Genomic DNA, 25,671 nt, shown 5'->3' with positions numbered 1-25,671 from the left:
GTGATGGAGGATTTTCGGTAGTTGTTGGTGTAATTATATTTTATTAGCTCGATAAGCATTTTAATGGGATAAATTCACTACTAACTTGTCAGCTTGAATGATTTAATTATGTTCTACGAGGCTGGTATTTAAGTATAATCTTGGCATACTTTTTAATTCAATAACTTGAGTGCTGGCTTCGGGGATTATTCCGTGGAAATTTCAGTTCGCTCGAACGTCTGTGATATAGAATACATTAACACGGTATTTTTGGTTGGATTTATTGGAACGAGATCCGACTGATAGCGATATTAATCAGCAACACTATCGACACATTTTGTCGATATCCTGGGTTCATAAAGAATATTCATTGTAATTAATTAAATCCCTCCTGTATGATTGATTGAACAATATTGATGTTTAATGTACTCTTTTCTTTCATGCATCACGCGTTCTATTCCTATTTTCTGCTTCTAATAGACTGACTGGTACTAATAAATGAAAATAACACTCAGCTGATCTAACTAAGAAACAGATGCATGCATATTCATCGATTTCGAGATAGCCGCGATGCGTAAAGATAAGAAGAGTATAAATACTACGACCTTTCGATGACGAAAGTGCGATCATCGAAGGAACAATCTTGTTAGTGAATGCTATTAATGCCAGTGTCGGTCGGAACTGGTTTCGATGAATTTTTCTCGACCAAACTGTGTCAGTGATTTCAATGCAACCCATTTAGGTCACTGTGCTAAAATTTTGGATAAAATCAATATTTCATAGCCTGTCATACACTTATCTTACTTTCTTGATCTGCTCGAGTTCTCTAGAGGAACAATTCTCACAATTATGGGTTACAATTACTGGCTGAGATCACCTGAAACTTATGTCAGAAGTGCCCGAAGTGTTCCACTCCCGTCACGTCATTTATGAATCAGTCAAACATTCCTAACTATGACAATCTGACCCGCAAACGCTCAAATTAAGAGTTCATCTGCAGCATATCTTAAGTACGATCCAAGGAACCCCAAGACGCATCTAGAATTCATCCATTCGAAGATAGCCGGTCTCTTTTGCGCAATAACACATAATCTCATAGTATTATCGGATTTAAAATTTAAATTCGTCGAACCTAAAATTCAGCAATATTATAAATTTGCTTTTGATTACGCAACAGGCTCACGATGCCGTCCTCGAGAAATATTCCCGCTCGTTCATTCATTAACCGCTCCAAAATAGGAGAGGCTTAACTAAGCTTCCACTTAGCTGGAAGAAACGTCTCTCCCGATAAAAATATCCCGTCGCAACCGCGAAAGCAACATTCCTTATCCAAGATTGCCCCGAATCACTGCAAAATTCATTAAACGTTGCTTGCCGATTAACCCTTTGAGGACGGATGTCTTTCTTTAGGCGTATATAGAATACAAGACATAATTGAATCGTTTAAATGACAAGAGATCAATGCAAAGTTTTCTTTCTCACTGGAATTTATGAGTTCGATGGATAGTTTACTTTCGCGAAATGTTTTGAACACTTCAAAAATTCCTCGTCCGCGAAGGATTAATCACTTAGCTATTGTGACCTCTTTAAAAACTGTATACCTTATTCCAGCATATGTACATGACCATATCTACAAATAATTGTCTTGAGAATTTTCATTCAAGTAACGTATACCTATAAAACTGTTTGCTTCGAAAACGAATATTTCCTTAATTCATTTGCAACCATGTGCATCACGACGAAGTATGAAAAATATGACAGTAACCAGGAAAACTGAGCGTATACATACGCTACTGATACAAATGGATTATAACCAGTTAGCTATTTTTCGACGAGTATACTCGTTACGATACAAAACCTCGCCATTCCTTCCTGTCGAGTGTACTCGTCAAAAACATCTAACTGGTGAAATTCCCAGACGATGAAGCCTTCCCCCTAAAAATATCTGAAAACAGGATACCCAGGAATGATGTGAAAACAATTTAAAACATAATAACCGAAAATCGAGTGAAAAATATCGAGGAACATCGGCGGGATCATCAGTTTTTACTTTCATACGAGTGACGCAACGTCCGAAAAAGTGCGACACAAATTCCCGGCGCGGTTGCACGAGAGTTCCGGGTCTCGTTCCGCCTAGCGAGAGTAATTTGCATTCCATCCCGAGACGGCCGCGCAAGGTATCTCCCTTAATTACTGTTTCACGGTAAATTTGCCGGTACCAAGTTGTCGGTCGGGTCTCGCTCGTCCTCAACCCTCGTCCTCCAGCCGAACGGATTCCGAGTGAAAGTACCGTGTCGTCGGGGAACAAATCATCCGCGACCGTTTGCCGAAATGATCGTCCCGTCCGTCGCAACCGACGGCACGACGCTGCGGCGGCGTTGTTTATTTCTGTTTTTTGCCGGCGTGGATCGCGATCGATGCAACACGGCTCGCCTCGATCCCTCCTCCCTTTCTCCCGTTTCTCGTCCTTCTCCTCGAGGCAACCTCGACGGGTTACGTGTGCCACGTTAGCGTAAGACTCTCTCGTAGGATTTATCCGCCGCCGATCTCGTGGGTGCAACCATTTACCTCCCTTTCATGAGACACGCGGCTCCCTACGTCACGATCTCCCCTCACCCGAGACGACGCGGTTCCGTTTTCTTCTACGCGGACGCCTACTTACCGGTTATGCTCGTGTTTACCCGCTAACTGAGCAATGACGATTGTTTTTGAGGACGACGCGTCCGGAATTTGGGATTTTTACGGTTTAGTTTGCCTTCTGGACGATTTTCAGCTTTTACTCGGTATGGTGTAGAATGTGATGGAATTTGGTGTTTTATTTAGGATGGTAGACTGTGTTGAATTTATTGTGATGGCCCATTCTTTATTAATTGTACTTTTCATACGATGGAAGAATGACAATTGTCTTTGTAGTTGCATCTAGGATTTTCATTTTGGTCATTGAGATGATTTTGGTATTGGGTTTTATCCAGTATGATGCAAAGTTTCATTTAATATAATATAAAATATGATTGAATTTAATATTGTTTTTATACTGATGTTATCCTACACTGGTTTACGCATCGAATCGTAGTGTATTAATCATGCTTCAGTATCCAAAACGGCAGTCGTGATACCGTTCTGTACCTTCGGTTCATTGGGTGGTCCAGTCCTGTTCCCCGCCCACGTTTTAATGACGAAATTGGAGAATTTTGTGTATGCGATTTCGTCGAAATGTCAGAGTACAAACTGGAAATTAATTAAATTAAAATTACGGGGAACTATGTATGTAGATAATTGGACTGCTGGTGATACGTACCAATTTACGTAATATTTAATTAAACACAGCACTATAACACGAGACATTCAACGAAATATAATTAACCGGATTCCTTTTATTTTTTAGCTTAATACATTCCCGATTTAGCGACGCGTACATTCCTCTTGACATCGTTTCTAGAATCTAGGCTATTAAATTAATACAGCGAAAGACACATATTATCCGCGACACACTTTATATCCGGTTTAGACATATTACCAAGACGGACGTTCAAGATCCGCCAATGAATCAGAACCCACGAATATCGTAAAACAATTTCGACGCCGCAGAAGCGTTATCAATTCCCGGGAAAGTTTGCGAAACGACGGTGTCGGTTCGTGTAATCCGAAAAGGCGCATAAATTGGCGGAAAGGATTCACGAGGAAATCCAATTTCTTTTTTGCGCCTCTGGCAAAAACTCTCGAATCGATTTTCACGGGACTTGAAAGCCGATTCCGTTTAACGGCGCGCCGTGAAGTTGCCTAACGACGAAGGCTTCGAGAGCGATCGGTGAATCAAAAATTGCTGCTCTTAGAGAACAGCCGTCCTCGTAAAATGCCGAGCGTGGTGGCGGGGATCTATGAATATTGCCTCGACTGCGCTTATCAGTGGCGATAAATTCGACTGAAAAACGCGAGCAGAACGCGGATCCATGAATCACAGGCCTCGCCGTTAACGGAGAAGGTCTCACCGCGGTTCCAATTATTGTCAAAGGTGTTTCCCGTTCCCTTGGAATATCGATGGAGACGCCGGGACCGATTCGTTTCGATCGATTTTCCGCGTCTAGCCACTTACACGCGATCCCTCTCCACGTGGGCAGATCTTAAAGGTCAATCGATAAAATTCGCCGACGGGATTATTCTTAGCCGTGTAATCGGTGACCCCAGCCTACCACTGTTCGGTTTCACCTTCGGTTCGCATTAATCAACTCCTGGTTCCGTTCTTGAATGGAGATAAGAACCGCCGACTGTTTCGATTGAGTCATAAATAATGAGCAAACGATCGTTGCGAGTTATGGACGAGCGTTAGGAATCGGATACCACATTCTCGATTGGATACTTTGCACGGAAAGCGATACAATTGCGCGTTCTATTTGTTGAAAGTTAACCGGAATCTATTCAACGCGGTATGCATTTGTTAATTATTACACAATTACATTTCTGGCATAGAATTCTCGTGATTAGTACCTGCACCGATCTGCAGGATTAGTGCACGGTAGTCATCCCCACCATTGATGGGTATCCTCTCGGCAAGCGACGAAGTTCGACGGTTGAGCAGTCATAATATGATACGTTTGTTCTGTGGTGATACATATCGGGAAACAATATTAATGCAATGGTGAAACTTTTTTATAAAAATAGTTTTGTAAATGAAACTCTTACTAATGTATTTGTGATATTTTTTTAATTAAAACAAAGTCAAACATAATATACTTTAAGTCAAAATTTACTAGAAGAAAATAGATTATTGTAATTTGTTAAATAAGTATACATGTTCCGAAATATATCATGTTTGGTCTCGTTTTGATCAGAAAGTCTGGATATTCAACTGGTAAAAGTTTCAATTATTAAAAGTCAAAAATAGAAAAGTTTGACATTGCATTAATATCTCCTTATTCATCTGTTTGTTTTGATCGTTACGGGCGTCTCGCTCTTTCATTCGCGCTATCCTTCTCTACAGAAGACAAACAGAGGAGCTCGGCTCAGATCTTATCTCGACTTCGAATCAATACCACTGCACGATTAGTGCTCGGTTGCAGTTCCGATTTTCGGGTACTAATCGTGAGAAAACTACCCTTTATTTCTCTTATCATTACTATCACGGAATTTTTAAAATACCGAAAACCCTTTCAGAAATGATGCTAGAAAATTCATCGAAATCTTAAATAGTAAACAGGAAGACGTGATAACTAGTGACTGCACTATTAACGCGATCTTAAAATAAACTCAACTAAATCACTATAAAAGAAGGAAGCCAATATCAATCTTTCATTAATCTCAAACAATTCAATCATTAATTTGCTTTCGATCTTACATAAAAAAAAACCTGTGACCCACCTCAAAAGTATACCCAAAATAAAGCAACCAAATACTTATAGTTAACAACGATATATCTCACGATCTCCATCGACCATCTCTGGATATCTTCGTCTCCCACAAATCCGCCTACGAAATTCGCCGCGAAAGTCGATCGGTCAGTAAAACACCGGCCCCGTAATCGTTATGAAACGATCATCCGGCCATGGAAGCGGCTCGGCGTGCGCGCGACATTCCTCACACTTTCCAGCGCAGCGCACGGGAGTCTTCGGGATGCCGGCCAGAGGCATTTCGATGGAAAGTGTAGAGAGGCGGACGTAACACACCGAACGATCGCGAATCGCGATATTACGTAAAGGTCGCCACCGATGAAGAGTCTCCTCGGTGAAACACGCCGCTTCTTTCTTTCCACCAGTGATCTATTCATGGAAGAGAGCTCGACTTCGCCAACGGAATTTCTAGCCGGTGGATCTCGACCTCGTTGACACTGGCCTTGAAGACACTCCGTGATTTCTTCACAGCCAACCGCGAGACATTAACGGGGGTCATTAAACGCTACCAACGATCAATCTCTCTCTCTCTCTCTCTCTTTCTTTCTCTCTCTTCCTCTCTCTTCCCGGCCCGTTGTCACGTTCCGTTGGCTACCGTATCGATTGTCCTGCACCTCGATTTACCACTGTACCGAGGACCCATTGTTCGAGATTGATCACTGAATCGGAAATCGAGCCGAGTCCGCGTAACCGACGTCTTCCCGGGGATAAGCGTCTCTGTTGATCTATTCACACAGCGGGTTTCTAACTGGGAAATCGTATATCTAATTCACTTTCTCTCATATTTTTTTCAGGAATTTCGTGGCTGGCGTGCTACAGTTCCAGCTGTACCGGGCGATGTGCAATGCGGCCGGACAGAGGTTCGTCGATGATCCCAGGAGGCCTCTGCACAGGTGCGACTTCTATAGGAGTCCGAATGCTGGCAGGGTGCTGGGGTGAGTGTTTGTAATGTGTTTTTGAAGCTTGAACGTGATTGAACGTTGATAGAAAGAAATTTGATTGGGACATGAGATTTAAAACGTTTAGTAAGAATTCTATGCGATTTAAAATATAGTTGATTGGGATTAGTGTTTAAAGATTGCTGGAAAGAAATTTGATTGGGACTTTATTTAAAACGTTTAAAATATTCAGGTGAAATTTGATTTAAAAGATTCAGTGCAGATTCCACGAGCTATCAGGAGTTAAGAAAATTAATACTATCATTAACGTTTCTTACTTTGCATTTTAAATTATTTCCTTCGTGCTAATTTTAATGGACAACATATAAAAACTCTCATGGAGATCCAGAATCTATTCGCGACTGTCGATCTGCCAACGAATGTGTTAATGGAGACCTCGAAGGCCGTAATTTTGATTTATGAATCAAAGAATACTAGTGTCTACACTTTGCGTACAACTGCGGCACGATTGAGTTAGCGTCTAGAATTAATTATGCAAAATCATAATTTAAAGCCACAGTCGTACAAGAAAGTGGACGTTAACAAATCCCTTTACGAATTTAGTGTGCCCGGGGACGTTTCGTTTTCGACTTTCTAAACCAAATGACAAATGCGCCCTAACATGGCTGGCTTTTACAGCGGAACGGGATAGCGTGTTAACAGACCTCCCGCAAAAAGCGTCGCAGTGCCGTCGAGCCGGCTAACGCCGCATTAAACTGCCGTAAAACTTCGGCCAATCTAGCTAAATTGACGAGGGAACATCACGAATCTCCAGGCGATTTCTTTTAGACGCGCGCTCGGAATATCGATAGAAAGCGGATAATCCAGACGGACGATTGAATAATCGATAGAGACGTCAAACGGATTTAAAGCACATCATGCAAGTTATGCGTCAATCGGTTCCCAATTAAGCAAATTAAAGTTTCTCCGGCGGCGAACGAGACTGTCGCGACCGCATTTGGACTGTCGCCGAAACGGAAATTTTTGATCGCATTCCGGAATTCCAGACAGGTTTCGATCTCGTTATCATTTGTGTTATATGTTTACGTAAAAAGATTTCGATCAATAACGACCAACGATAGGAATGCAGCTGTTTAATGATCATCGAGAATTGTTAGTTGATATTTAACGTGACCAGACAGGAACTTTTGGAACGAGACACGAGGATCGTTTACGAAGATATACATTTTGATTAGCGTTTCTTAAATAGAAGAGATAATGGGAAGGATAACACGATGCAGACAGAATTTTAGATAGCAATGAATTGCCAAGAGGATCCAAGATCGATTAAAGATTCTATAATTATGGATTCTAGTTATACATTCAAGGTGATAGGCAAATGACGGCGGCGTCCTTTGCATCTGTCGCGGATACGCTTTTCATAGAAGCATGCTGAATGTCTTCTCCGGTTTTTTCAACGAATTCGTGAAACTGGAACATTGAAAAAACCGGGTATTCCACTGACGATCGTTTTAATGCTTCTTCGACCAAACTGGGTGTTAAAATTATTGAATAATCGAGGCGACTCTTATCGGCTTCTTATAAAGATCACGGTAGTACCGTTAAATTATAACGTTCCACAAGGACACCGTTCAGTTTTTCGACAATTGCAAAACGATAAACTCGAAATACGTCCTTTCGACTGACCTCGCAGCCGTAGCATTAAAAACAACTCGAAATCGCGTCCATTTCGAAGTTTGGTCTGGTTCTCGAAACTGGTTCCCCGTTTGAGCAACCTTTCATGGAAAAAGTAAGTTTCCAAAATTAATAATGTCACTCTGCCAGGAATAGAAAGGATCGTCGTAAACCGCAAAACAAGTGTGGAATCATGAAAAAAACTTGTCGTTATTTTAACACAATCCAATCGATTTTAAAAATGTCACGATGTTATTTTAATTTGGCTCGTCAAATTACAGTGGCGTAAAAGGCAGCATTAACGCTAGGACTATCGTACCGGTAAAAATGACTGGTTTCCGTTTCTTTGTTTTGCAATTATTGATATCTTAAAAGCATTGAATACTCGAAATTATATGGAAAACATATAGTTTCACTTGGATAACCTATAATTGATGTCTGAAGAAACTGAAAATAATGGATTGTTACAATTTCTATAGGGATTACATGTGAAACATAGTAAATGCTCGGTGGTTCTAGCGTTAAATCCGGATAAGAATCGACAATTTTGGTTTTGTTCAGTGAAAGATGCAAGCAAAATTTCGACAGGTTGGGACCGAAGTGAAAACTGAGAAGATTTGAAACCCTGTAATCAGAAACTATCAGGTGCTCGAAGATTTTTTATCGTGATCGTAAAACTCTTGCGAGACTCTCGTTTCTTCGAAACGTTAAAGCTCCTCGTGACTCTTTTATTTTTGTTAGTTTTGTTAGTTAAGTTATGAGTGTAAAGCATAAAAGAAAAATAGATTTGTATTCGACTATAAACGTTTCTTTACGCTCGTGCGTCGGTTACGCGTCGCTGGAACGGAGACATCGATGCGTGGGGCCCAAGGAAAGCGAGATGCGCGCGTCACTTATTGCGCTGACACTAAATCAAGCCGCAATTCGCAACGGGCCTGAGATGATGCGGCAGCCCGTGGGCTTTCGTCAGCAGAAGATATTACGCGTCGTGCATTATTATTTATCTCTCGATTCCTTTATCATTTCATCTGACTTTATTTTGTTATGATTTGCGACTCGCCTCATCTGACTTCTAAAAGGAAGATTTTCTTGAAAATGTCCCTATAGATATACTTTCCGGTGATATGAATGTATTTCCTTCATCGAACCCCTTCGATCATAAGTAATTTACAACAAAAATACGCGTTTCAATTTGAATTAACAAATGTTAATAGAACTACCGGGTAGATCAAATAATCATTTCAGATTTATTCTATTACAACTACCGTAAAGATACATATTTCCTCATAAATCGTTAAACAGACTCTTATCATTTACATTTGTATTTTATTATCTTGTATTATTTCAATTTTAACAAAATTACAGTCTTATCTTCTCGCTAGTCGCGTTAACCGCGTTAATCGATCGCCGTAAATCTCTGATTAATCGATCATTCTCACAAATAACGTATTATTCATAAGTTGGACAAACAGCGCAAGTAGGTTGCAATAAATAACGTGGGCTCAGACGGCCTCGGGACGGCAAATCACGAAGCCTGCAGCTAGGTTCGCTGCGGATACATAGTCGACAAAGAGAGTTTTCCAAGGCTCTTCCAATATTTTCAAATGGAAAGATACCATTGGAGTAACGTGGGGTACCGAATACAAGGCAAACAGAGTCGGCCGATTGAAAAATACCCGTATTCACCGATTGGGTCGAGAAGGGTCTAAGGCGTATTATATCGATCTCGGCTGCGATCTGATCGCCTCCTCCCTTGACAATCTCCGGTAGCCACCGGTCTATCTGGGTCAACGAGAGGGAAACCTTTGTTCGGTTCCGCAATTTCTCTTGCCAATCTCGCGTCCGTCTCCCCGATTTTCTGACGGCCGAGCCCGGACATCGGTATCATTGGGCAGCGATTTAATTAAAATCGCCAGCTGGAAAAATCTCGCTCGATTGAATCGTCGTTCGCGCGCCTATGCTGAACGACGTCTCTTTCTCTCTTCCCCATTCATTCTTTCCATCTCGTTCGCATCCGCCGCGAGAAACCACCGATTAAACTGCGATACAACCCGTGCGATCATAAATCGTTCATATCGGCCGTGAGGATCTCGCGTAAAATTCCTAAACCGGAGAAATTACACGGTGTCCGTTGGCAATACCCGCTCGATGGATTATGAAATGTCACATCTTAAACAGTCGAAATTTCTAGATGATTTTGATTCCTTCTCGTGGCATTCTTCGTGTTTTTTCGGTGTTTCGAAATGTACGTACGTTGACAAATGATTGTAATCGGAGAACGTGTCGTTGGAATGGGAATATTTCGTTTGAGAATATACAGAAGTTTAATCAAAGTTTCTAACTAACGTGGACATCGGCTAGGGAACGATTTAGAGAGACAGTGACCCATTTTTTCTCATTTCGTTACAAAATCTTCTCGTACTGTTGGACATGTCAGATGATTAGATAATTCACTTAGTCTTGGTCGATAAGCAGCTGGTATTTATGCAATTTCCAGCTTTTAAAAATAAATTCCTAAAGGTCGGCGTTGATTAGACATTTATTTTCTTTACGAGGGGTTTTAACGCGTTCGAAACGGTAGGAAGATTGCGAAACGTATTATTGTGACGTTCGTTGTAAAGGATTATAAAGTAATATACGGTTTTATTGTATTTTCCGCGGTAAAATGTATTAATCGGAAATCGTAAAACCGCGAACGCTCGCAGTCTCGCGAGATTCATTAAATAATCTCGTCAGCGAGCATGGGAGGTGGCATTAAAATGTCCACCGGCTCCTCCTAACCATCAATAATATTTTATGGGCGCGCGTATAGTAACACGCGTCGATGAACAGCCGGTGGAACTTTCGCCGGCCGCGTGCGCGCTAAATCATTCCTCGTTAAAAAACAATTTCCACTAAAATCGAAAAGCCCGATGGCTGAAATTTCGTCACACGCAGCCACGCCGTGGGGAAATCGTCGGAAGTCGTTTCCATTTCGAAATTACCAAAGCATTGGTTATTACACGGTCATTATTCGTTTTTTTTTTGTTACACATTTTTCACACCCAATTCACGCATACTTTAACTCTAATCGCGACACGATCTCTTTACGCGGTTTTGAAACTGCCTCTGACCATATGTTCCTCTTGCACAATTGGATATCTTTTATATAATATATTAGATCGATTAAAGAGTCTAGTCATTGCTTTTGAATTATCTGTTCGTGTTAATGGGCTCAGACAAAGGCTATAGATATATTACGTCAAAGATAGTAGAAGATTTATTATGCGAAATGGATAATATATAGTTTGAAGAGTTTCAGAGCTCTTAATTGATCCTTTGTTTCGTCAAAATTTTATTTAATCTTCCTATGTTCTATTTTCAGAGTTAATCACATTATCGAATACGAATGACTTGTATAATAATTATGATCGCTATTTCAAATTATTCAAATTTCAAATCAATATAGATAACGCGCATAAAAAGAAGTCAGAAATTATGCATAACAAATCCATCATTCGCTCCTACTTTTACTTATCACTTACAAATCGACTGTAAATTTGTATGCAAAATCAAATGCTCAAAAACATAGAAAAATATATTAACAATGGAAAATAATTTCTCTTAAAGGCTACTATAAAAAGCACTATACTATAGATATTGTGTATTCCTTCATATCAAGTGCATCCTATGCAATCTTGCGCTTTCAAGTTTCCCATAGATGCACACAAATCCGCAATCTACTTATAAGCATTCACTTTTCCAAACGACCTATTATATACTTCAAAAAACGATGCAAGCAACAGTTGTCATGCACAATTTGAAAAAACTGTTCTGCGAAAGGTCACTCCGATAATTGACAATGAAACGGTTTAAGAAGTTACATGAAAAACAAGGGAATAGCGTCAACAGGAACATAAATATTTATGAATAACAAAAATCCGATATTTCGTACCACACGATTTAATAATAGCTTCTTGTAACGATTGTTTTCTTTTTCCGTTGCGAATCGAACTTGTCGTGATCGGCAGAATGAAATCATCGGGCGCTCGTCCAAAATGGCGAGGTTCCCGCGACCAAGGGAGACGGTCTAGGCCTCGGCTCGCGGGGACACTCGTTACGAAAGCGATCGGGCCCAGCAAAAAGCACGTGTGTGACAGAAGAAATCAGCAGCGGCTTGTTACGCGCCGCACTTCCGTTTCGCGGGGCCGTGTAACATTACTCGCGGCCAGGGAAAAACAGCCTAGTTGAGAAACAGCACTGTTCAGAGAGAAACAGAAAGAGAGGGTGGGGCATGTCGATATTTCATACTTCCTGGAACAGCGCTCGGCCAATTAGCATTTCGAGCAAAATGCTAATTCGACTTCCATCTTTCTGTCTGGCTGGTTTTTTGCTACTACAACGAGAATAGTATCACATTCGATTCGTTATTCCGTCTGGCTGGAATTTCGAGGGCAACGTAGTCGAAAAATATTTTCATCTTCCCGGCTCGATTAAAAGCTACTCGATCAATTTACAATCGCCGATGAATCGTTAGAAGCAAAACGTGGGTGTTGAAGCAATACGGTGACCTGGTTTTTGTAGAATCGTTTCGGATAACCTGATTCCGTGGGAATTATTCCGATGATGATATTATTGTGACTGGCTCTGGGTGCCCGTGATATTTATTAATATTGTACTACACTCTTGTTTACTGACTTCTCCTATGACTTATTTCTCAACCGTAATCGATACAACTTTGTCATTAATAATTTAGTGAAAATAGGTATTCTATGCACACTTTAGCTCTATAATATAATAGAGAATGTAAGAAAATAAGAATTGAGTAATATGTATGTTTGTTAAATTCTGTTTGAAATCAACACCACGAGTCTCATACGTTACTGGAAGGCAAGGGGTTAATACCTATTTAGGAGTTGTTTTTCAAAAGCAGTTTCGATTTGATAAATATGAAACTGTTTCCTCGGTCTTCAGAATATCTAGTAAATATCGTCTCGCGTCGAGCATTGGATTTCTCTTTTCGTTGGAAAATTATTAATAGGAGAACTACCGCGTATCCACGCGAAACCAATCATAAAACAAGATGCAATTTACTCTAAGGGTAATTAACTCTATGATGCAATATTTCCATGTATCACAAAGCTGTTTTCCAAATACGTAACATTTCGCCTAGATCGGAATCGAGCTCGGGGATTCATTTCACGGAACAGGCCGCATAAATCGAAGCGAGATACGAGGACCGTGGCAAGATCAACAATTTAATGGCCCCGATTAACCAGGAATCGGCTGGAATTCATGCAAATCGCGTGGTATCCGTCCTTGAACACGCCGGATCGATCCCGTGGTCGTCTTTCGAAAGTCCAACGACAAGAATTGAGCAACGCTCGCTCGCCACGAGGAAATCCACGCAACAACGTTTTCCGATAATAATAGAAACAATGTGGGACGGTGCACAAATCTCAGTCGGCTTCTTCTTTAATCCTTTCGTCCCTGGATACGTACTTTTTCTCTTAAATCAAAGAGAGAACCAAATACGCCCCCTTTTAAATGAACTTGAAGATTTTCAATGAAAGAAATGAGATAAGCACTAGTAATAACAATAATTAGCATCTAAGTTGTTAGCCATAAGCAAAGATCCTCGTATAGTACAATTTTCCTTTATTTTTAAGGCATTTTCTAGTTTTCCGGTAATTTAAAATGTTCGTTGTACCTATGTGTACCATTCGGGACGAAAGGGTTAAGTTTGATGCTGAGTTATTGAACAACGGTACGGTCGGATGATAATTATTCACGATGAAGGATATTAACGTCGCGTTCGTATCCAACGATCGAAAGCACTCAAATCCCATCGATATTTTCTAAATATAATTTCATCAAAATTACATTAATTTTGAACGGGTAGGAGATTGTCTTAAAATGAAAAATAATCTAAGGAATTGAACGATGATTATTTGAAAATATTTCTATATTATAAACAATGCTACCTATTGCGATGACAATCAGCTAGATAAAAATTAAGTAAATACTGTTTCCAGTAACAAGTTCACTCTTAATGCACGTAGGACCGATTATTCACTGACGAACTCTCTAGTAAAAGATAATACTTCCTTTCACGCGTACGACCCATTGACAACGATCATGAGCGGCTGATCTGACTTGATCCGATCATACCGTCAACCGCTAGTGTGAATCAGGTTTTATTGCTTCAAGGTCTCTAACGGGTAACCGAGGGAACAGCCGGCCGCCGCGCCGTGCAAAACCGAACCTCGGAACAGCCAAATGACACGCGTTTCCCACAGTAGACACGGGACCGTTCGTAATGAGTCAGCGGTTCACCCTTAAAAAACGCGACGATAGAACCGAACGATGGTGCACGGTAGACGGTCCCTCGTGACCAGCTTCTACGAGGCGAATGGAAATGATTCGACACGGATTTTGCTGGAAACCCAGTCGCGCCGGCTCATGGTTCCCCGCCATACAATGGAACACGTCGGTCGTTCGCGCGTCGAGTGCTAGGTTGAGTAAGAGAGGATCGTTTAGTGTTCCTTGCTGACTCGAGTGCTGTGGGAGGAAACGAGGGATGACGTGCCCGGTTCCTGTGTGTCTAAAGAAGCTTGATGAAAATGGTAATATTTTGATAGGAATATTACACGAGCTGGGAATGGTAAAGAAGGTTAACGAAAGTGCAGCGTATGTAACTGTGAAGGGAAGATTCTTTCGAAAATTCTGAGATTGTACAATTGAGAAGGAGAATGTGTAATTGTAATGAATAGAAGATCAAAGAGAAGTAAGCAATGGTGAAATGTATAATGATATTGTTTCTAGAATTAATCACTATTGTTAATAGTAAATATAATAACATCCCAGGAAATATGTTGCAAAAGAGTTTCGTAACAGTCTGATCGCGGAAGAATGAATCTCCTCAAGCTTCAATCTCTGTAGACCTTTATAAGAATATCATAACGATTTTAAAGATCCACAAACGATACCATAATGCGAAAAACAGTCTCGGAAATATAGCAAACAGCGTTCTCAGCTCTAGAAAAGCCAACCCCAAGGGAATCGACGGTAACGCGCCATTGTCAACCGCTTTCGCCGTGTCTATCAGCTTTCCCACAAGTAAATAAAGCGAGTCGGACACCGGGAACGCATTAGCAACGCAGAATCGGGCGGCCAGCATCCCGCGTTGCGAAATATCGGCGCTTGGGGCAGGAAAGTGGCGATTTCGCCGCGCACCGGAAATTGTCAGCCCGGTATAAATTATATCTAGGCCACACCGAAATGTTTTTGCGCGTCCGATCGGTTCCCACGGGGTCCTAGGAACCGGAAGTAACCGGCAACGAGCGAACGACTTTCCAAAATATCCGCTTGCGTCAGTGTTAATAACCAATTATCGCTTTCGATAAGCCTTTCCCTGGTCCGGCCACACTTTTTTTCTGTGATTAAGGGCTGCCCGTTGTATAATCCCGGCGAAAAAAAACTCGTTCCCGCCCGAGGAAATTGAAATCAGAAATTAACTTCGAGGAACCGGCCGCGCTTTCGCGGAACAAGCGAGCAGATAATGGGATTACTGCAAAGTCTTCTTCCTAGCGGTGCGAGATTGGACGAAGGGGAAACGGAGTTAATCAACTGGCCAGATTCAGTGCCTTCGTGATTATTCGAACGACATTAAATTTCTCAAAAGTTGGATCGTTTCGTTTGAAATGTGAAACCATTTCTCGTCGCGCCTATAATTCTTGTAACTTTAACCGACTTCGGAAGTTTAACCGGTCCGGCCATCGCGCGGGGCGAAGTTTATTCATTATTCTAATTGAAATGTGTTCGAGGCAACAAGAACCAAAAACGTGTCTGCTCGAAACGGTCGAAACATAGTATACCTGATTAAACGATTGAAACGAAACGCAATGTAAAGTCCGCGGATGACATCCTGTGGATAATCGTAAGCAGCGTTGCGCACTCGTGGCCGGACAAGACAGCTTCGAAATAAAAACTTAATAATCGGTAAATCCTTCGTACAGCTCAATCACTGCGATGCTTGATAATACCCGAACAAAAGGATTGAAATCTCGACGCGAGGCTCAACTCCGTTTGCGCAACACCTGGTACTGCGAATCCTCGGATGTGTCGCTCAGCTCGGTGACATGTTGTGACGCTGGCGAACGAAAGAAATGGGAAAATGGAAAGGGGTTACGTCGCGTCGCCAGGAGAAAGAAGCTCGAATGACGGTGAAACGTGGACGTAAAACGAATCACGTAATGAGAGGCTTACGATTTTTCTTGCGCCGCCGTTTCCACCGTAAAATCCCGTCGGAAGGCTCCGCCGGCTCGCCTGTTTACCGTCGTAACGAGGGATCGTTCGCGATCGCGAACGAGCGAGGAAACGACCGCCAAGTCATCCGGCAATCCATCGGGGACTGCGTAACAAATTTCTTTATTGCCTCTAGCCGGCTATTTCTGACACTGACACTAACGTCGTTCCAGTTCTTTTATAATTATTGAAGTGATAACAGGTGTTGCTTCGAGAGATTGCTAAAGATACTGATTTAGCGACCCTCGAAATGAATTGTACATTGATCGAAATTTCAATAGATGCACTTTAACGATGTTTATGAACAAATTAGAGAAAATCAATGTAACTACTTGGTAGTTATATTGTTAACATTTTTGAAGTTTTTTAATCTTTTAACTTGTTAACTGTGGAATTTAGTTTCAAAAATCTCTCGTTTTGTGCGCGATAAAATAAAAGAAATTAAGTCTGTGCTCGTCAAACACAGAACGAATGTACCTAAGGTACATTTAAATAAAACCCCAAAGCAAAACAAAGAATTACATACGTATTTGAAAAAATGAGAAATTCATCGTTGAAGGAATTAGTATCATTCCAAGATTTAAGATGACGTGTATACTCGTCAAACATAGTTAACTGGTTTAAAATCCTTTCCACAAAAAAGTGACTTATGCATCGAGATCTTAGATAATTAGGTACTAGAAAAAAAAGAAAACCATATATATCAACCTCTCGTTATTCCGATAATTAAATCATTCATTTATACTTCTCAATTTGAAATGTTAATGCTCGAAACCGCCATTTCCGATTCGTCGATCTCGCCATTTTGGATCCGTCGGCCGCTATTACTAAACCGCAGAAGTTTCTGTGTTTATGGCGTATTAAAAACGCAGGAAAGAAAAACCATGAGATACACGATTTCATCGCATTACGGTTTCATTCTATTTTTGCGTGAATTTGCATGAACGTTCCTTGTCGAGTCATTACCGGGGGATTTAGCGTGTCGACGACCTCTCGTTGACGTTCACTCTCGATCGGCATGCGGCGTTTATCTCCTCCCGCGATCGAAATTAATTGACCGGGTCTGCGGAGATTTAATGCTCGCATCGTTACCCTGCTAATCCAATCGGCCAACTCGACAGGCCACCGACGAAAGTCGCCGCGACAAGGGAAACATCTTCCTAGACAAATCAATTGAATGCAGATTCGAGGCTCTCACAGCGCAACGAAACGGAAACTCTCACTGGAATCCAATTTTGTATGACTGCAACTGTCTTCAAAGGGATCAACTTACGCGAGGATAACTACGTCTTCAAGGAAGATGAACATTTTCTTGGAAAAAGTCCATTGAAACGCAGATTCGTGTGTTCCACGTGGAATTCCCACCGCAATGCGAGATTGTATAATTGTAATGATTTCTTTTCCAACGGACACGGGACATTAAACAATGAGAACCGAATAATTGAATGCCGTTTCCTCGTCCTGATTCTTTGTATTTGCGATTGGGTAAGGTGCAACGAGGGCCACAATTAGAGGCGATAGAAGTGGGACCAATCGCACGCCCATCGTCATCGGGATAAGCACGTCCGCAACGCCAAGTTTCTCCGCGATGACGACAGTACGATGGCCATAAAGACCGGCGGCCGTCTGCGCGAACCGGCGTCCTCGCGTGGGAGTAGCTGCTCAGAATCAAAGCGCGCATTATGTTCGAGGGAGGTTCGCTGCTGCCTCTGAGCTAGGCGACGATCGATGTGGAAACTGACTGGTTGAACGTCCCACACTGTTACTTGTATAAGCAACATCGTAAAGAGAGAGAAATTGAAAATCCTCTAATAACTCGGTAGCTAAATGATTACTTGCTGACGTTAAACGGTAGCTAAGTGATTACTCCCTGCAGCCGACTGGCTGCTAAATGATTAACTTTCGAACCTGAGAGCTAGCTAAGTAGTAGCCTTATAAGTGTTGTAATTAACTCCATTCCTTCCAGTATCATTTTTCTCTTAACACTAGGTTTATCAATGTACACTGTGCAATACATGTCCCTAGGAGAATTGATCTTCGTTCTCTCAGATTTCAGAAATCAAGTGCTTAAAAGTCCACAATTGATATATGTATTCCTATAATTGCATCAATCGAAATCGACATTTATAATACTTTATAACACTTACTAAATAACAGTTATAAAATCCAATACGCGTCAAACGTGTCCCGTGAACCGAGTGTTAATCTCCTGAGTTCATCGACTGCCAAGAATAGCCTCTCAGAACAGGAAAAGAGACTTGGGAAAAAATTTCAGAAGATCGTACTCTCACGGAAAGAAATGCTAACTCCGAGGAAGAGTTAGCGTGCATGTTACGATATAATCTATGCAGAACGCTTTACGAGGCGAGGCATTGAATCAGCACGCGGGGGAACGAGAGTTGTGACACACCCGCAGCGAGAAATCGCGGATACGGGCCGCGCTCGAACGCCTCCGAAGCACCGCCGATTGCCAAAGATAGCCTAATTAGAGGATCGCTGCGCGGCCGCGGGAGAAAGAAGGCTCGTTATGGCTCTTTATTTTTCTCTTGTTCCCAGTCCCCCCGCGATTTTCCGCGGGGTTCGCCTCCCGCGCGCAGTTTTTCATTGTTGCGTGCCGCGTCTGTTGCAACCAGCCCGCGATCTCGTTAGCCCTAACGACGATCGTGATTTGAATACACGGGCTGCCGGTTTTCCCCGCCCCGGTTGCGCGAGGAGCACTCTGTCGCACACCGTTTTACGTTTTTAATTCGCGGCTAATGTTGCGGCAATTTGTGAGATTAATTTGTAACCGTGTTCCTTCATTCTTACAACCGCGCTAGTTTATATAGAAACTGGCTTGCTCGATGTGTTGTGAAGATTAAGGTTATTAGACATTAAATTGTGGTACAAGATTGTTTGGAATTTTCTTGTGTCGTTATGAATTCTTTTTGCTTTTCATGCAGTTAATTTCTGTTTTAATGGGGGACGATATTTTGAAATATTTTGTGTAGTTGGTAATACGACGTTCTGTGTGACGTTAAATTGAAAGGTAATCAGTTCTTGTCATCTGCAGGAGAATTATGGAAAAGGGATCGTCGATACCGTGGCAGGATACATTGCAAGAAGCTATCGGCGAGGGTAGATTGGACGCGTCCGCGTTGAGGGAGTACTTCAGACCTCTCGAAGATTGGCTCAGAACGGAGAACTTGAGAACCGGAGACGTCGTTGGTTGGTCTTACGGTAAGGAAATTACATTTTGGTATTTTTCATTATTAATTTACGTTTTTTTCATTTTTTTCACCTTTCTCATTCATTGTTTGAACAGCCTAACCTGTTCTCTTTCCTCTATTCGCAAGTATTTTCGGTTGCCTCTCGGCGAACAGTGTTGGGTCATGGTCAGGGACAAGTTCCAGTTACGTTCACTAATATTTGTTTCAAGCTTCGCTGGATGTTTCGCTTGAAAATTTCAGGGACCAGCAATATACTAAGCTGTCAGGGGGAAATGATTAAGACACTGCTTAAATTTCTATCTTCCCACGATCTCAAAATTTCATAGGTTAGAATCGGAAATTCATTTCAAAATGAACAATTATATTTTCACAAACTTATCGCTAAATTCATTTTTAGCTTCTTTGAAAATCTGCGAGATGCTCTTTTGTCTATTAACCTGTGAATATATAATTCAGCTAACAAAATAAGACATTTTTGAATTAATCAAATCGTGTCTCGTGTCGAGACGTTCGATAAATTAACTCTTTGTAATATGACATTTCAGAGATAGAACGATTTCCAACTCAGTCTAATAAACATCAATTTCATTTCGTTGCTCATATTTCCAAATAAAAAATTATACTATTATCAATATTGTATCTTCAAAACAAGTCTGTATTCAACAACGAAGAGAAAATTTTTATTCAATTTCATAAACTATTAATAGTAATGCAAATATAACAAGCACAGTCGCGAAGGAAATCATACTGCAAGGGGTGAATAATTCGAACGCGAGCAGAACAAACAGAAACACTTCTCGCTGTCGTCCCTCTCCGTCGTCGAGCCGGCTGCTTTCCAATTCCGCGTCCGAGTGCCATTTCCAGGCGATTCTTATTCGAGACAAGCGATTTTTTCCGCGGGCAATTAGACGCAAACAAGGAACCGATTCACGTGACACCCTACAACGATATCGGCGTAGAGCGCGGACGGTGCACGCGCGCGCCTTTCATCGTAACTCGTTACAAATTATGCAACTTCCTACCGTAACAGATTGAAGGTTGCAGTTCCCACGTGCCAGTTACCGTCGAGCGCTACAAATATTCATTGTGTGACGACATTCGGCTGACTTACGATCCGGTGTGCGGAGAAATTATTGGGACTCGTCGCGTTGCGTCTTCCTCGGTTGCCAAATTCACGCGGAAAACTCGCGTAACGCCGCGTTACGTAACCATCCTTCACCGGTAATGATTTACGGACATTCACGCAAATTTGGCTTTCTTTCATCCGGATGTTGTCTCACCGGAAAGTTGAACTTTCTTCGATGATTCATAGATGGTAAAAGTGAGATAGGAATCTTGTTAGAGTTTCAATTGATTAACGCTTACTTTACCATTTCTCAAAAAAAAGAAATTACACTGTAGTAGTGATATTATCACAATGCAGGTTCGTTTATCTAAAGAACAACAAATTGGAGTAGATTAAAATTAAACCGATCGAAGCTCGCGCTGGCTACATTCCAAACGAAAACGAAGAATCCGCAGTCGATCGGTGGCGCGATTATCTCACGATGTTTTACGAAATCAGAGCTCATTAATCCAGAAATAAGGCAGCAAGCCAGGTGAGATGTTGATTGATCGCCTTCGTTCGCCGCTCAAAATCTTTGAGTATTTCCCTCGTCGGAAGTATCGACCGGGAACCGTCGTTTCTGAAAGGATCCTCTCGAGGAGACTCACGACGTGTAATTATTTCATGCCGTAAAACGCAAAGTGGTCCCGGCCAAGCCTCGGCCGGCGAAGTTCTGGCCCCGTGGGACTGGCGAATTGCGAAATCGGAGTGGAACGAACGCGGGCACGACGGAGAGGAAGAGTGAAAGAGTCCGCCTCTGCGAGGAGAGAGAAAATCAGCGTCGTGAGACACGTTTGTCGATTCGACTCTCGTTTCCACTGCACGTTGCGCCTCGATCCGCCGCGCCGCTCGAGTTCGCACGTATGTAAGTGCACACACGCGTGCGATTACACGGCTGCTTCGATTACTCACCGCGCGACGGATCGATGGCTTAAGCTCGGTGTCCATTTGAGAGTGAAGACGTCGGGAGCATTTCCCGTGAGCGGATGCTGCGCTGAGAGGGTTATTAAAACGACATTTTTGTTCTCAAATGGATAGAAGAGAAATATCGCTCTTGGAGAACTGCAATACGAGTTTTGAGTTTCGAATTCCTGGGGAACATCGGTTTTTTAAAAGTAAAGCTAGATTTCTCAGAACAAAACTATCGTTGCTTTAGGGATTATTTCTAAGTGGAAACTACGTTGAGAGTGAGGACGATTTTGACAATATTCTTGAATGGCCATGTTCAATGCAGTGTTCGTTAGCGAGAAATATTGTCGAGAGCAACTTGAGGTAGTTTTATTTTCAAATAAATATTTCTACCCTTAAAACTCCAAACTGGATGGTACTGTGAAAGTATCGGTTCAAAAATGATATTTTTCTATATCTACTTGAGGACAAACGCTAATGCAATCGTTTTCGACGAGTTATTTTCAACTTCTCGTTTTTTCAATAGATCAATTGAAATTTAATCAACTCCACTTCCTCGTTTCTTAAATGAAAAAATCTGTCATCACTCTCAAGAGTAACTTAAGACACTTTCGTTCTCAAATGGACACCTGCCTTTACACCGATCGTCGATGGTGACGAGGAAAGGAAACCGTTTCGGGCGACACCGTTCGGGAAAAATGGACTGCTTCCGAGAAGTCATCGCGCGATGGAAAGCGCAGATGTACGTGACACGCGGTGCAGTGCGACAACCGAGGAGAAAGAAATCGTCGGTTGTATAATTTCTCTTTCGATCACGATATCGTGTACCCTTTCGATTTCGTTCCTTACCAGACGAAATATTTTCACCGATATACCGAGCGCGAATAAATTCCGCGTGGCGCAAATACGCGTCATCGGCCGTTACCGTGTAAGCACGCCCGATGAATTTGCATTTATTTCAAGTGCTCGTTAGCCGGCCCATGAGAGCCCGTGTTTACAGAAGCCTCCGCGATCTAATCGTCTCCTTTCACCGATTTATGCTCCAGCATCGGAGGAAGTGAATTATTAATGAGATCTCGGGTCGAAATGTATTAACGGGCCCGTTCGGAACGGTCCTATTGGAGCGGTCAGGAATTCTTTCATTTTTTTCCTGCCTATGATCGGTGACGCAAAGAAGATTTTGCGTCATCGAAATGTCTCGGAGCGACGCGTTACCGATCGAAAGCGAAAACGGCCTCTTCACGTTCTCTTTCGTACCTTTTTGTTTGCTACTTGATCTCGATCACGGGATTTTAGAACGGTTTGCTCTACATCGCCCCGGAGCGGGAACGACCCGCCGATTTCTGCAGCACGTTCTATTGGCTTAACGACTCGCATTATTCCAGCTGGTTTTATTCATCCCATGTTCATCGAACAATTTTCTTCTCAGCGAATGACCGTAACGATTCACCTTTAAAGTTAACCCTTTGCACTCATCAATTATTCCTACATTTGCAACAACTCGGCAATTACAGACATACTTTGTGAGGTCAAATTACAGGGATTGTTCGCTTATTACGCCTGAGGAACCCTGAATAACATTCTTTCCATCTCGCATTTGCACGTTTCACGGTGTAATATCTCTTAACACTAAACGTACCGACACTTCGTATACAACTGTATCTACCGTAACCAGTCAATTAGTTATAAAACAAGTGCAAACAAGTTAAACGCTAAATATATATTATTAGAAACAGAAACAGAAGGAAAGACGAAAATCGAAAGATTGATTAATCGAGGAATGTAAGAATCGATATAAATGGGTGAAAGAAAATGCAGAATTTGTAATCAAATCTTCAGACCGGCCGTTTGACCGTTCACGGTACGTTCAGTGTTAAAACCATCGCGCGGAATGCAGCGTTCGAAGGGTGAATTGCGGTTTCCATCTTCTCGCCGCTCGTTAGAAGAATATTACGATCGAATTAAACTGGAACGCGGGTCAGATGGAGATGAAATTTTCTGTGAATTTTTCTGATATCACTTTATTACCGCGCTGTGCCCTCGTAACGCTTCTCACGCCTATTGTTCCGCACAATCATCCCCACCGGGGTTTCACGGCCCCGTAATTTGCACCGCTTTGCCGCCACCCTGCCCGCCACGCGGCAATCATCCTCGTAAAAGTGTTCATCGGTGTAATAACAATAACCACCGGCCGATAACACGAGTATCACCTCCGGAAACCATGAATCCGGCTGAATTGCAGACGGGGATTACTGCAAGCGCAGCATCGAGACCGCCGGACTGCAGGTCTACGGCAGCGGATTCTACAATGGCGCCGGGTCTACGTATTCGATGACGATATTACCTGGACTCATCGCGGTACTGACGATATCTGCGCTACGCTAATGGAGATGGGCCCTTGGGTCAAGTCTACCGTTGTTTCTCCAGTGTTTCATACATCTACAGACAGGAAAGTGATGGAGAGGCTCATCGATTCTCTCACAGAAGTCGACAGCTTTTATATTAGTTATATTTAATTGTCAGAGTTAGAGTTAAGAAGTATGTAAGAAACTATAATGAGTTACTGTACGTCTGAAAATAACGACGAAAAAGTTTGGTACCGGTTGAATGCCTGTAGAAATTGGAATTTTATTTCGGAACATCAAGATCGTCAGGCATTTATATCTAGCTGAAGTCTGTTAATATATAATTTATAAACTTCACAATGATTATATTAAAGGACTATATTAATGTATATTTATTTTTCAACGATAATTCCGAAAGAGAGCAACAGGTTATGTTATTGGAAAATCGATTTAGAAATAGCTATCGGAAGATTTATTAAGAAATCCTCGGCAGCTAATCACAGATTTTTTGAAGACTATTAAACAACGACTGGGCAAAGTGTTAAGAAATCGCTGTCAGAGACGTTTGACGAGACTTGCACGGTGCCTCGCCAGGCGAAACGAATCCATTCCGATCGAGTGGATGCGACGTGTTCGCGTGGCTGCGTTAAGCGACGAACGAGCACGAGCCATTGTTGCCGTAAGCGTTCATTATTAGTTTAACCGTAAATTGTCGAGTTTGGACGCGGGCTTCTAATTATGGAACAATTCCCTACACGCGAGCCTCTTCGCCGCGGCTGTGCACTGCCTTGTAACGCCCCGGGTTCCACCATTTTGTGGGAAAACAAATTTATCCGCGCGGATCCCGAACAATGCCTCCTGTCCCCGTTGCGTCGGCGAGAAATTTTCGTTCGAGCGCTGTGCTTCGTCGACACCGCGCGAGTGAATTTTTATCGACGTGTCCATAATGTAAATATTGTTGTTTATAGCTCACGTTGCGTGTTTACGTCGACCTACGCATAATTGTGGATTAACCCCTTGCCTTATGATTTATTTCTGAACAGTGCTTGACAATACAACTTCATCATTAATAATTCAATAGAAAAAGAAGAGTTTTATATTTATTTTGTGTCTGCCTTTACAAATGTTAAAAATCAATAATAGACAAGCAGTATTTAGTTTATGCTAAAAATAAATAAATCACTATTTCTCGAATTTAGTTCCAAATTCTCACGAGTCTGATACATAAGGCAAGGGGTTGACGAAATCTCATCGTAATTAATCCAAATCATCCTCCGATATCGTCGCTGTTTCCACAAAGATGAAAATACATTTTACGTTATATATGTATACATATATTTTATACTACTACGTTATTGTACCGCGTAGAAGAATTGGAGAACTAAGAAACGAAGAATGAATAAAATCGTACGCCAATGAATAGATTATAAAATACTTATAAAGTCAAAATGGCTCAGAAAACTTCGTTTCACTATCGCTGATACGATCTTTCATCCGTGATGCACACGATGAAATATATAGTAATTAATTCTACGTTCGTTGAACGCAACAATTTTTCACGGTGATACATCTTCAAAGAATCATTCGAATATATACGTTACTGTTACAGCAGTAAAGAAATGTAGGAACGATGCGAACGAAATAAACGAATTTCTTCCGAACGATTCGACATTAGGCGCAGTGTCGCAAGCCGAAGACACGAAATTTCCGGCAGGCTAGCGACCGGCGGTTTTTTTATTTCTCCTCTCTTTCTTCGATCGGCCGGCGCTCACAAAGGGAACCCGTTGTCCGGTAACCATTATTCCGGACTTTCGCTGCCCTCGGTCGGCCAACAAAAGCTGCACGCCGTCTGAGCCGAAATTGGCCGGCTCGGTTGCGCAA

The 25,671-nt window shown here is 41.9% G+C and overlaps 1 protein-coding gene across 2 annotated transcripts in view; it reads left to right on the top strand.

Moving 5' to 3' along the window:
• Positions 1-25,452, top strand: part of Ance-3 (angiotensin-converting enzyme Ance-3) — a 62,215-nt gene extending 36,763 nt beyond the window's left edge. For both annotated transcript variants that reach the window (XM_031969972.2, XM_031969969.2), the window contains 3 exons: positions 6,158-6,298; positions 19,275-19,441; positions 23,688-25,452. In XM_031969972.2, coding sequence (XP_031825832.1) covers positions 6,158-6,298; positions 19,275-19,441; positions 23,688-23,830 — 451 coding nt within the window. In that variant the 3' untranslated portion in view covers positions 23,831-25,452. The remainder of the gene's footprint in view (positions 1-6,157; positions 6,299-19,274; positions 19,442-23,687) is intronic.
• The last annotated feature ends 219 nt before the right edge of the window (positions 25,453-25,671 follow it).

The sequence above is a fragment of the Nomia melanderi genome, chromosome 13 (genome assembly GCF_051020985.1).
Source record: "Nomia melanderi isolate GNS246 chromosome 13, iyNomMela1, whole genome shotgun sequence".
Lineage (NCBI taxonomy): Eukaryota > Metazoa > Arthropoda > Insecta > Hymenoptera > Halictidae > Nomia > Nomia melanderi.
Note: the sequence above shows the minus strand (reverse complement) of the source record. Positions and strands in the feature narration are given on the sequence as shown.